The sequence below is a fragment of the Desmodus rotundus genome, chromosome 12 (assembly GCF_022682495.2).
Source record: "Desmodus rotundus isolate HL8 chromosome 12, HLdesRot8A.1, whole genome shotgun sequence".
In the NCBI taxonomy this organism is placed as follows: Eukaryota; Metazoa; Chordata; class Mammalia; order Chiroptera; family Phyllostomidae; genus Desmodus; species Desmodus rotundus.
Window position 1 is genome coordinate 89,567,496 of NC_071398.1, and position 13,430 is coordinate 89,580,925.

Genomic DNA, 13,430 nt, shown 5'->3' on the forward strand with positions numbered 1-13,430 from the left:
CAGAGTCACAGCAGTTCAGTTAAAAACAAAAGATCTGAACTGAGACCAGAGCTGTCCCCAAACATGCGGAGTTTGCAGTTCAGATCCAGCCGAGAAAATTACCTACCAATACATAGGAAAAAACACTGATCGTAGAAAAATGGACTCGAAACACTCCACAACTTATCATGCATAAAGTGTAAGATATGATGCAAATTTACCGACATGTGAAAAACAAGAAAATGGATCACATTTTCTAGAGGCCGACCCTTGAAAAACAACAGATAAGGATCTGAAAGTAACTATTATAACTATCCTCAAGCAACAACAATAAAACATGTTTTCAGTGAATGAAAATCCCAAGATACACATAGAAAAACTCAGCAGAGAAAAAGAAAAAACAAATAGAAATTATGAAACTGAGAATTAAAATTTCAGAAATAAAAAGTTTCACTGGGTGAATTTAACAGTGAAATTATGGGCAGGAGGTGTTGGGGGGGGGCAGTGAACTTGAAGGCGGAGCAATAGAAATCATCCAGGGTGAACAACACAGAGAAAAATGATTTAAAAAAAATGAACAGAGCCTCAGAGACCTACAACATGTTATCTAACCATCCAACATACATATAAATAGAATACCAGATGGGAAAAGCAAAAAGAACGGGGCAAGAAAAAAAATGAAGAATAAAAAACGTTCCCAAATTTGATGAAAGACAGATATTTGCAGGTACAGCATGCTAAATGAGCACCAAGTAAAATAAACACAACAGAGTCCATGCTGAAGTCAAATCATTGAGAGCCATGTAAGAAATTGGAACGCATCCAAAGAAATGCAGTACATTGCATACAGGGAGAAGAACTGCATCTATTCCTGAAAGTGATGTAAAGCCACACATAAAGATTCATAAGTTTCCCTAGAATGTATTGCATTTGAATCATCATTAACCTTTGTCTCCACCGAGCAGCTGCTAAGCCCTAAAGAAGCAAATGGCACTGAAATTAGCAGACTCCTTGAAGCACTGAACTTGACATTAATCGAAGTAATTAGAAGTGAATGAATGTTTCTCTCTGACCTCCAATCAGTTCATATGATGGTATTTATAGAAGCATTAAGAGCATTTTGTTCCTAATGAGAGTAGATGGGAGATTTTATAAATTAGTAAGGAGAGCCAGTGGAAATAGGTCCTATGTGAGCAAGGCTCAACCATCTTCAGGGGAAGGTTTTCAGCTTAAGCTTAAGCAGAAAAGGGGTGGAGAGGCAGGGGTGGAGAATCCCAGAAGGATGTGGAGAGAAGTGTAAACTGAAAAAGCAACAGGCTAATTGTACCCTTTAGCAAATAGATGACATTGTATTGCTTACAAAAAAGCATGATACATTTAAGCATGCATGTTAAATACTTCTGACTTTTAGTATCTATTAAAAAGAATTGAAGAATGAAAATAGAGTGTCTCTTGGCTTTACATTAAGCAATGTAAATTTATACTAAGTCTTGATGGTTGGAAATGGCTAAGGGAAAAAAAAAAAGACCTGGGAATACAAACACAGCCTAGTATTTCAAGTAACATTCAAATCAAAATTACTACTGTGGCAACCTAGAGTGAAGCCCACAAAGGAACAGGTTAGAGTTTCAGCTTTTCATAGGCTGGGGGATTTCTTCTTTTCTAAAGCTTCCGTAGTTTACTATACTAGAGAATCAAAGTGGTTAGGAAAAAAGCTAGTTAAGTAAGAACAATAAAAGTCCCCCTGAGTATAGTGGGTGTGATCACATTCTGTGTAATCCGGCACTTGCTCCACTGATTTCCCATCCTGATGTCTGAGCCAGGGCGTCTTATTCCCTCAGAAGAAAACAACTCTGATGTCTAGGCAGAGACACATTAATTCAGTTAGAGTCCCGAGAGGAAAACCAAACTTTGAATTGCAATGTGAATTGTTAGTGTGTTCAAAAGAAAACGACTTCACATAGTGCTGTCTAAGACCGTGATTTCAAGTTGGAAAATGGAGGCTCGCGTTCCGGATTGGCTTTTAATCCATGGGTTGTAAAAATGTTCATGTACAGCTTGTTCCTTCTTTTGTACACAAACGATGCCATTTTCCATTCTCCGTGTTTCAGGGAGAATGGGTGAGGTGTTCATACCTTTAGTAAAGTATTTAGAATGCTATGCTATTTTACTCTTCATATGCATGAGCATATATGAGGGACTTCTATCATGCAGGAAAGAATTTAGAATAATCCCAAATATGTTTTCTCCAATTCCTCATAAGTTTAAGAGTGCATTCTCAATTCCCCATTTACAAAATCAGGATATAGTGTATTTAATTTTTTAAAAATGCTGCTAACACTTGGAACAAAAATTCCAGCCAAAATAAAGTACCTAGAAAAGATGAGCAAGCTCTTTAGGAAGAATACTGTACATGTTATTGATGACCATAAAGAAGACCTTAAATAAATGGACAGACATGCTATATATATGCAGTCTTAAATAACATGGGGCTTCGTGAATATGAAAAGGCATCAAAAGCAATTCAGGGTCCCCAAAATATTTCATCTCTTTTTCTAGATATTTATTCAACATTTGCTATCAATGTGGTGTTGAGTCTCGCTACAGAGAAATGAGTACCAACCCATATTGAAAATACCCACGTTGAAAACGTCAAATTGAAGTGATCCCAGAATGGTGATAATGGTTGTGGTGAGGTAGTGGATTTGGGGTGGTTATTGTCTTTCTTTCCCATTTTCAACATATTTTTGTCCTGTAGTAAAATAGACGTAATCATTAAATTCGGAGCCTTCGGCATGGCAGAACTAATCATACTTGGATTGTTTTACATGTCCCTTCCTGCTCCCTTCTATCCCTCCCTCCAGTCCTACCTCCTTCCCTCCTTCCTTCCCTTTTTCTCCCTCCCCTCCCCTGTCCCAGGGTCCAAGTTTTGTCTACACTCTGGCCTGCATTCAAGAACTACTTAAAATAGTGACTATAGAGATATGGTTTTCAATCCCAGTGGCAAACCAAATTTGAAACATACTCCTGTAGCTCACTAAAGAAGACTAGATGTGCCGCTTAAATTGTATTCACTCATTGGTTCCAACATTTACTCAGTGCCCACTCTGTGCCAGGGCACAGGTGCGGGAAATGCATGGGTAACTAACATGTATCGAAAAAACAAATAAATATAAATGAAGTGGTATGTGTTAAGGTGGAAGAGGAGGATCAGGAAGGGTGTGGAGAAAGTTAGGAAATACCTCATTAAAGAAATGTCCTTGGACTCAGTAATATGTTTTAGGAAAATAACAGGGGTCACGGGGGGATGAAGGGGTTGGAATTTCAGGTAGAGAGAACCACAGAAGCAAGAAGGGTTAGGGTTAGGATTAGGATTAGAGTTAGGGTGAGGGTGAGGGTCAGGGTTAGAAAGATAATTAAGAATAAGAGCGAACTGACTGAGCTTTTATCACGAGGGAAGGATAGACAGGAGCCAGCTGAAGATTCGGTGGAGAGTGGAGCTAAATGATGGAGAAAAGTCCTGGACTGGAAGGGAGAGGAGGGGTGGGGATCAAAGGCCCTGTCAGGACAGGTGACTGCGAGGCAGGAGTGTGTTGGTAGAGATGTCAGTCAGAGACAGGGTGTTAGGAAGTTCAGTAAAGAAGGTGAACTCTTCAGAGAGAACAAGGTGGTTGCAGTTGAGTGGCGAAGGCTTCTCATAGTCGCAGAGAAGGATGGATAAAACTAGTGGAAAGACGGCGGGACAAGTTGGGACGGGGGGCCATGAATGTGCAGTGGCACCAACCCACCTTTCCCGTGGTTGATTGAAGCCTACACAGTGAAGGTGCTGAGGATTTCATTACCGTCTTCTCCGTGTTGTTCTCAGGAGCAAATACCCTTTAGCAATTTCATCTCACGGGCTAATGTGTTCTTCCTTCTTCTCTTCCTTATGTCTCTTCTCCCCCAACATGTACGGATTTAGTGTACATCACTAGGGAAGAAGAAACCTATCTAACTGAACCATCTGTCCTGGGTCCTGCCTGTCCTGGCAGGAAGCTCAGGACCCTGGGTTGGCAGGCAGAGTGGGGATTCACAGCAGTGTCCCACAGGGCCAGTCCTTCCCTTTTGGGGGTTCCATCTGGCTGTAAAATCTTCCAAGTCTTCAAACTTGCTCTACTCAGACCCATGGTCTGCCCAGTCAAGAATAAACTTCAGGAGAAACTGAGTGTATAAGGAAAGGCAAACTTTCTGCCTTGGTGAAAGTTAAACTTTTTTTTTTTTTTTTTATCACAGTAATGAAGAGTTGGGTGACTTTCCGTTTCGGAGCTCTACCCATTTCGTCAATAGGTGCATTATGAAAAACTGGACGCATTGCATCACTGTGAAGGGCTTTAGACTGCGGTTTGCGAAAGCAGAATAAATTTTCTTGGAGGTGTACTGTTAGGTACACACACACACATTCACTCACACGCCCATTGGCAGACAGGGCCACACCTCACGGCTCTGGGGGAAGCCACAGACCTCAGCTGAACGGGCTGAGCCCGGGCTGGAGGAACTTTCCGCACGACTGAGGACAAACAGCCTCACAGACCCGACTGTCTGCGAGCCTGAGCCCCGGGCGAGCCCTGGCGGCGGCAGGTACACGGTGCGCCCCCGCGTCACGGCCTGGGAAGTGCAGCGGCGGCGGGAGGGTCCGGGGCTACCCAGGCCGGTGCGGGTGTGCGCGCACCCGCAGCCCGGCAAGCCGCATCCCCCGGCTCGGCGATCGCTGCAGGTCCCCCGCCGCCCGCCCCAGCCTTGAACATGGCTGCGAGCCCCGCCGCCAGCCTCGCCTGCTCGCTGCTGCTCCTGTCCTGGGCTCTGCTCCGCGGCGGCTGCCGGGCGCGCTTCGCAGCCGAGCCGGACTCGGAGGACGACGAAGAGGAGGCGAGGGTTTTCCCCGAGTCGCCCCTGCAGAGACCCACGGTGCTGGTGGCCCTCCTGGCCCGCAACGCCGCGCACACGCTGCCTCACTTCCTCGGCTGCCTGGAGCGGCTGGACTACCCCAAGAGCAGGATGGCCATCTGGTGAGCCGCGGGGGCCCCGGCCGTGGCGGTGGGAGGCGGCGCGCACAGTCCCTGCCGCCTGCGGGGATCTGGGCTCGGGCTGTCCGGCGCCGCTGCTGCGGGACTGCGGGAAGGGTGCCGCACACACCCCGCGCCGCCTGCGCGGCGACCTGGGGAAAGACGCGCGGGTCGCTGTGCGCAGGGGGTGCTTATGAGCATAACAAGCCGCCCGGAGCTCCGGTGGTGGGGTATGGATCCGGGCATCCTCGTCCCTTTCCCGGACAAGGGCTTGGGGAGACCCCGCAAGAATGCAAGCTTCTCCCCCTTTCTACTTTGGAAGTTTCCTCTTTCTCCACCTCGTACCCATCGCCCTTGATTGAGAGAATATGGGTGCCTGTCGTTGCCTCGTCTTCCCGACACGACAGGGAGCTTAACTGCTGCTGGCAAGGGGGTCTCCGCAATGGCTGGAGTGGCGAACAGCGCGCCGCCCTGGCATCCCGGTACCCGGCTCCTGCTCCCACGTCAAAGAATCCTGGTCCTCGGGGGTCGGGGGGCAAAGGGAGTACGTGAAACCAGTGTTTCAGGCTAGGTAGGACTGCCGTGCCTTCTCAGCCACACCACCACAGTGGGCCCTATTTCCTCTGACCGCTTCCGGCTGTCCCCACCTGGGCATCCTCCTGGGACGCATCCCGGCCCCAGATGCAAACTGCGCTGAGCCCCCTGGGGACTTGGGAACTGAGTCGCCCTAGAGAACGCAAACAGCCAAGTTTTTATTGCCCTTACGGTAGAGCCCCGGGCCTGATTCCTGGGTTTGCTAAGGGGAAGGCCAGATATCCGTGGGGGTGGCTGCCCGACCCAACTTCAGAAATGGGTTCAGTTCTGCGGCTTTGAGAAACACAGGTATCAGAGGGCAAGAAGTTGATGGCCGGGTGAGCCTCTAAGGGCCTTGTGGACAGCGGAAGGACGCTGCCCCAGGGAGACAGGCAGCCAGGTACATGGACAAAAGGACTTCCTACAGGAAGACAGAGCTCTGGTCACTCCGGAGCAGTTTCTATCTTGTGCTGATAAAGGGAGCTGTCTGCAGACAGAACATAGCCTTGGAGCAACAGTTGGGCAGAAAGAGGCAAGGATGGATAAAGCAGTAGCTGGCACTGGCAGCCTGGCGGCACCTGGTGGGAGAGGTGCAGAGGTGAGAAAGCAAACATGAGGTATAGTGCAGCACTGTGCTATACACTGCTTTACTATATACGCCCTGCTGTACGTGACCGCTGCCACGGAGAAGGGCATGTTATGTGGCCAGTGGGAATGCTGGTGCAGCCAGGTTTAAAGCCAGAAGGAAGAATTTTTTTTAACCACTTCAACACCACACACGCACACACACACACAGTCACAAATGTCAGTTCTTAGATGCTTTTTTCAAAGGAGATGTTTTACAATATGGTCTTTATGCATTGCTTAGTTTTAAAGAACATTGCAATCATTACTATTTAGAAGAGATACTACGATCCTTATTTTACAAAGGAACAAACTGAAACTTGAATCTGTTGAATCCATTCAACGACTCATTTAAAGTCACAGGATTAATAAATGGTAGAACTGGAACTTGAACCCCTGTGTCTCTAAACACTGCCCTGGTAAGGCAGTAGTAGGGACAAGCCACAAGCAAAACTTACATAAAACTATAAGGTGTAAATTAGGATGTGAGAGCTGTTGGTTGCTAGCTTGATATTTGATTTTGGGGCATTTCTTGGGAGCCGTAGACATCCGTTTTCTCATCAGTAACATGAGGGAACAGGAATACATTTGAAATTAGAATTTCAAAAATTCTTTCTGGTTCTTGAATTACATTGATTTTACGATATGCTCAGAATCAGCCAACAAGAATCGCACTTCCTGGCTCCCCTGAGTGCTCCAGGTTCTGTCGACATCGGTGTTCTGTTTAGGTGCATAGTATCCCAACTTTGCATGGAACTTTGGGGTCTATTCCCGTACCTTCATGCCTGGTCCATGTAACTGTACCTGTCCTTTATGACCAGTGTTGGAAAGTTACGGAAGAAGCCCGAGGCTTGGGTAAGGCCTTGGGCACCCATGCATTAGCCACTAGAAACTCTTCTTTGAGTTCTGGCTTAGAAACCTCATATCATTTGTTAGGTAACGATGACCAGGATTGGTAGTTTTAGATCGTGCTTCACAGCTCCCCAGCTACTGTAACCAGCTATGTGATCTTCTTTGATACTTACTGTCATTATGTAAAGAGATAAAATTATCTCCATTTCCTAGAAGGTGTTCTGTCTAGAGTACCTGACTTACTCACGATTATACTTATTTATTAATATCACAGATACCTAACACCAAGAACTCACAGTTCTTCTAAGCACGTTACATCCACTTGCTGGTTTAATCTTTGTAAAAACCCTATCAGGTATACACTGTATCATACCCTTTTACAGATGAGAAGACTGAGGCACAGAGAGCATGTACAAGCACGTATTCCTAATGACCACGTTTGGTCAGAGATAAGTTGAATAAGATGTGGCTCTTCCCAAACAAATGTAGCTTTTGGGGGGGGGGCAGTGTAAGGTAACCTGCATGGCATTTACAAGATGTGGGGGGGAGCAGCAAAGGACTTCTAAGTCAGACTGGGGCAGTCGCGTGGTCACCGAAGTCTTCTTGGGGAGCTGACACTTAGTTTGAACTCACTATTGAAGGACAAACAGGAATCTACTAAAACCTGGGGGGCGGAAATGGGGGTTCCAGAAAGAGGGTACAGCAGGACCACAAAAGGCACTGGGACACCAACCAGAGTTTTCTGTCAGGCGAGATAATGGGGGTGGCAGGTCTGTTGACAGCAAACCTCCAAACTCATTGTATTGTACCCCCAGAGCTGCTAACTTAGCGACCGGCCCTAGAGGAGTGTTTGGCTGGGAAGGTTATGGGATATGACCCTCCAGGTGGAACCTCAGTTTAGGATGCTACCGCTTTGAGGGGCTTCTGCCAATTGCTTACCTCTAGTCTCTCTGTCCCGAGCTCTACTCAGCATTCTGAGATGCCAAGCTGGTTAGTATTCACTCTGCAGAGCCAGCACATGCTGCTGTTAAAAAATAGTGTCAAAAATGGCTGTGAGCTCTCCAGAACCTTGCAAAACTGAACCATGTTGAGCAGAGCCTCTGGGTGCCAGCTTCCAATGAATCTTATTTCAGTAACTGTGCAGACTCAGTCTTCTCATTCGTCTGCTTACCTCTAATCACGGCTGGGGGAGCATCCGATGAGACTTCTTTCCTGTGTGGGAAATAGAGAGGCCTGGCTCACAGATCACATTCAGACCTCTGCGGTAGTAGGATTTTTCTTCTCACCTAAAGATCTGGACCAGGTCTGTACCGCGCATACAGATGGAATGAGGGCCAACAACTTCACCTGAAAACATTTGCTGTCAGAGAGTGAGTGTAAGACGTCTCAGCCTCAGGCTCATTCAGATTAGGGTGATTTAATAAGGACAGTTTATATTTTAGACATACTTTGTACCAGCAAAAAGGAAAAGCCCCACTTGCCCATCTGATCGGGAAATGCTACCAAACTAATTATTTTTCCTCAAATAGCACAGCTTTGTGGTAGACAAGTAAGGAAGGGACTCCTTGTGTTCTGATGAAACCCTGAGTTTGTGGGAGGCGCGGCTGTGCTGAGACGAAGGGAACTAGAAGCATGTGACATACAGCAGTGGCTTCAGAGGGTCCTCCTTCATTCAGTGGAGCTATGAACAGTGGCCTTAGCCGGAGAAGGAAGGCCGATCTCATCCCCCTTCCAAACCTATGATTAAGGGGAGCAGGGCCAAGTACCATGATGATGAGAAATGGAGGGGAGGGCACCAGGCAAACATTTGACCCAAAAGATACATTTCACTTGTCTTTCGGAGAGCCCGCTGTTGCCTGTGCGGAGCCGCCTGGCCTTCGCGGAGTCTGTGCAATCACAAGGCAGTAACTGCTGTGAAATTGTAGAACGATGTGAGCATTTCACTTGGCAGAGTTTGGGAAAGTAATACATATACCAGGGACCATGGTGTGGCTTTCTGTATAAAGAGATGGGTTTCTGTGGACATAAACAATGGTGAACTATACTTGGTCTCGGTACCGATCCCAACATTTTGTACACTACTTACTCCGTGCAGTGTCTGGGAATTCTCTTGGACCGATCTCCACATTTTAATGCTCTCCCGGAAGCATTTAAGTAGAGTCGCTAATACACATATGTTTATAAGATGCTCCAAACTACTATGAACAATAGCTTCATAGTAGTGCCAGCGGTGAGAATGACGTCACATTTTATCATGACCACCGGGACAGGAAGTGTTTCTGTTGCCCTTAGGGACAGAAGTTCCTGCTCAAGGCTGAAAAAGGAGATGATACTGTAGCCCCCTTCTCTCCGTCGGTCTGTTTGCCTCACTCTCTCCCCTTTGTTTTCTTCTCATTCTCAGTGGGAGGCTCAGTGCTGAGGTCGGAGTGTGTGACCTTGGAGTCAGACAGACTAGGGTTCCAGTCCCCCGTGTGATGGTGGGCACATCAGCGAGCCTCTGAGCGTAGCTTCCTCATCTGGAAATGAGCAATAATGACACCTACCTCAAAGATTTTTTACAACAGCAGATGAGATATCGCATTGACGTTGTCTTTTACACAAATGCTACCCAATTATAGTTGCTATTTCCTAGTCCTCTTCTCCTTTTTGTGCCATCTCCTTTACTTTTATCTTCCCAAGTAAAGACTCTAAAAAATATATGATCCAAAGGAACTCTATGTGCTTCCTTCCAATAGCAAACGACCGGTGTAAGGAAAACTAACTCTTTTGGCCGTTCTGCTTTGAGAACTAACTTGCTCCTGACCACAGCCCTAGGTGAGAGGCACCTTTACTCTCCTCACTTTACACAGGAGGAAACTGAGGCACAGAGAATTTAAATGAGTTTCCTGAGGTCACAAGGCTGGTGCACGTTGGCGTCAGGCTGTGATCCAAGCAGTTAATGTCGCAGACTGAGTACAGGCAGTCTGTTTAAGATCAAGAAAGGAGCAATTCGTTGTACAATAGTTTTTGCTCCTGTCACTTGACCCAGTCCGGGAAGATAAAGGTGCCAGTGTTTCTTTCAAACAAGGATGGCCCCTTCTACTTGAATGACATAAGGGACTCAGTGGTTCACTTCCGCTGTCTTCATCATTTTGTCACTTCACTAGGCATTTCCTAGTTACTGAACTCTTTCCATGGCCGATTTCTTAGGAACAGAATGAGTTCTGGTCGCCCAGAAATCATGGGTTGCCCGTAAGTATGCAGGTCACTTGCTAGGATCACAGCTACATAGAAACAGAAAGAAATGTATCAAGGATTGTTTGTGGCAAATGAATCAAGCAGCACTATTCATACACATGAGTGGTGTAGCATTTGGGGTTCATACTGGCAAAACTGAAAGTATCAGTTTTTCAGCCTTTTTGATTCGTGGGCTTAGAGTTGCTTGAACCCTGCACTCGAGTTCCTGTCAAATAATTGGAGAAAACTATCAGTCCTTCCCCTCACCCTCCAATTTCAAAACATGATTGGCCCTCAGAATTATATATTTCCTTTGGATAAAAACTGAAATAACGAATGCGTGTCACCAATCCTATTGTTCTAGTTGTGGCAGATTGCCATCAGGGTTAGCAAGGACGCCTAAATTGTCCCGGTTCTGTGTCGTTAATGAACTTCCATGGGTGGGGAAAGTAGAGCCCAGTTAAAGGATGTTGCCCTTATATATTGTGCAGTGAATGAGCGTCTGGGTAACAGATGCCAAGCTTTGTGACCTAGCCTGGGTGGCTGTTTTAGTGTTGATTATTTTGTAACTCAGGCTGCTCACAGTCGAAAGGAACATGCCAGGGACTCTCAGCAGGTTCGGTTTTACAGACCGGTCTTCAGCCCTTTCTGCAGGTAACTCCGCCACCACGTTGCTTTGTGAGTCCAGGTACATAAGCCTGCTCCTCGTGGCCCTCTCCCTCCGCTGTGTCTGGTGGCCGCGGGAATGAGCAGTGAAGGCTTTCTGACCAGGAGGCCGCCAGTCATGCCTCAGCCGCTTTTCCAATCACTTAAATGCACTCATGGGCCACATCACTGCACAGCGCTGTCCCCCAGCCAATGGCACAGCGTGGTAGGACATTGTGAGGCTCGTGTAGGGACTGGAGTAGAACTATTACGATGCTTGTTTCAAATAACGACATACAGTGGAGTTAAAGTCCGAGAGAAAATGATCAGCCTACAGTGCGGTCATTAGTCCTGTTCTCCAGGGGCTGTATGATGAAGAAGAGCCTTTGCTCCATGCGTTTAAACCATAGTTGTTCTTCACCAGGAATTACACAACGTGGGTAGTGTCCACGCGTCCGTCTCGACATTCGTGTTCTGAAAGGACCAACTGACTCATTTCACTGCCCTTATGTTATTAGAATAGCAAATATTACCGATTGGGAAAAAATGTGAAGCTCTTAGGGGCCTTGTAGATTTATTTTATAGTAATTTATGTATATTAAGATTTTTTCTCGATTTTTTAAAAAAATGGAAACAGTAGCATATTTCCACAATAAAATTTAAGCAATATGAATAGGAATACGATAAAAAGTAAGCCTCCCTTCTACTTCATACCACCTGCCAGAGGCAACAGATGTTAACGGTTTCTTGTGTATTCTTCTAGAAACTTCCTGTGCATATACGAGTGTCCTTTCACTGTCAACCCAAATGTGAATATTTTATGTAGCCTGATCATAAGTGTGATTTTTAATTTTTTAAAGATTTTATTCATTTAATTTTAGAGAGGGGGAAGGGAAGGAGAGAGAGGGAGAGAAACATCAGTGTGTGCTTGCCTCTCACACCCCCTACTGGGGACCTGGCTCGCAACTCAGGCATGTGCCCTGCCTGGGAATCGAACCAGTGACCCTTTGTCTCACAGGCCTGCACTCAATCCACTGAGCTACACCAGCCAGGGCCATAAGTGTGATTTTTTAAAAATCAGCATCTGTATTCTAGGTTGTTAAGCTCTGCCAGCCCACCCACACTCATACCTGCTCCAGGTAGTGACTCTGAAGCCACCCTGATTACACTTCTCTTGTGCTCTTGTCCTTGTGTCTCTGGCCCCAGAAAATAGGGCCCTAAGCTCATTAAAAAAACACACGCTCACACAACTCTTTAATGAAGTGTAATATGCACCTGAAAAGTGCATAAATAGACAACTGGATAACTTCTCACAAACTGAGCCTGCCCGTGTGACCGCACCTGCCTTGCCAGAGCTGTGTTTGTGCACAGCAGGGACTGTGGGGGCCGAGCAGCTGCCGTCCCTGCCCTTTTTCTCTACAGTCACGTCCCCATTGGGCCCCACTGTGTGCACGGTCTGACTCTTTGATGTGGCTTACCAGGCCCCTGTTGGCGTTTGGGTGGTGATTCTTGCATCCTCTCAGGCTCCCCCGGAGTCTTAGGACTCAGGAAGCAACTGCTTTCTAGAACCAGCAGGCCTGGCCCACAGCCAGAGAACCATCCAGGGGTGAAGGCATTGGGATCCTTTTTCTTTTCCCTCAGCTCTCCATTCCTCCGGTAGGAAAGCTGCGCGTGAACGTTCATAGAAGTACAAAGGCATCTCGTTAGAGGTAATAATTGAGAAGTCATGCAAAATATAAATAGAGTGGCTGTAATTAATTCTCTGGAAGCCGCTGCCATTCGGATCCACAAAAACACGGTGTTTGCGGTTGGTGGCGGCCGCCCAGCCTCTTGCATGAATTAAGCCTTAGATTTGCCTGGAGGGCTTTTCTCTTCCTCTCTGGGAGCACCGTACAGAAATCGCTTCAGACTGGAACTGCCAACGATAGCTTCATGACAACCTGCCAAGGCTGAACTTAGCACTTCCTGACCCGTTTCCTTTCATGGAAGCTGTTATTATTATTTCAGTTGCTTATCAAATTTGGCAAGCCGAGGCCTGTCCCTGATCTGATGGTTCAGCTGATGAGACTTTGTTCCTCTGTAAATAGAATGCAAAATTGCCCCTTCCCCCCCGTGTTTTCTGATTCATGTTTCAAGACCCCTTAGAAGACGTGCATTTCAGAAGCATTAATGATAAGTAAGCAGTGACCCTGGGCTGTGTGTCCCTAAGCGTCTTCTAGAAGACCCAGTGAGGGCCATGCCATGGCTGTGGAAGCACTCTCCTGGGTCCCGGGATTCACTGGTCAATTGGCTGTATTGGAAGAATTTTTTACCTTCTACGTTGAATCACTTCAAACTCTATTGAGGGACGTGTCAGGCTGCAGAGAGAAGGCTCCTTAAATAGATCTCTCCCCATTTTGGCGGTTGCTCTGGTTTTCATGTATTTCCCCCAAATTCATATGGTGAAATTTTAACCCCCCAGAATGATGGAATTAGGAGGTGGAATCTCTAGGAGGGTTC

General features: G+C 46.6%; 1 protein-coding gene across 1 annotated transcript in view; it reads left to right on the forward strand.

The window, feature by feature from the left end:
- Nucleotides 1-4,472: 4,472 nt before the first annotated feature.
- Nucleotides 4,473-13,430, forward strand: part of COLGALT2 (collagen beta(1-O)galactosyltransferase 2) — a 78,672-nt gene continuing 69,714 nt past the window's right edge. Inside the window, exon 1 of the mRNA XM_024552729.4 lies at nucleotides 4,473-5,024. Coding sequence (XP_024408497.2) covers nucleotides 4,762-5,024 — 263 coding nt within the window. The 5' untranslated portion in view covers nucleotides 4,473-4,761. The remainder of the gene's footprint in view (nucleotides 5,025-13,430) is intronic.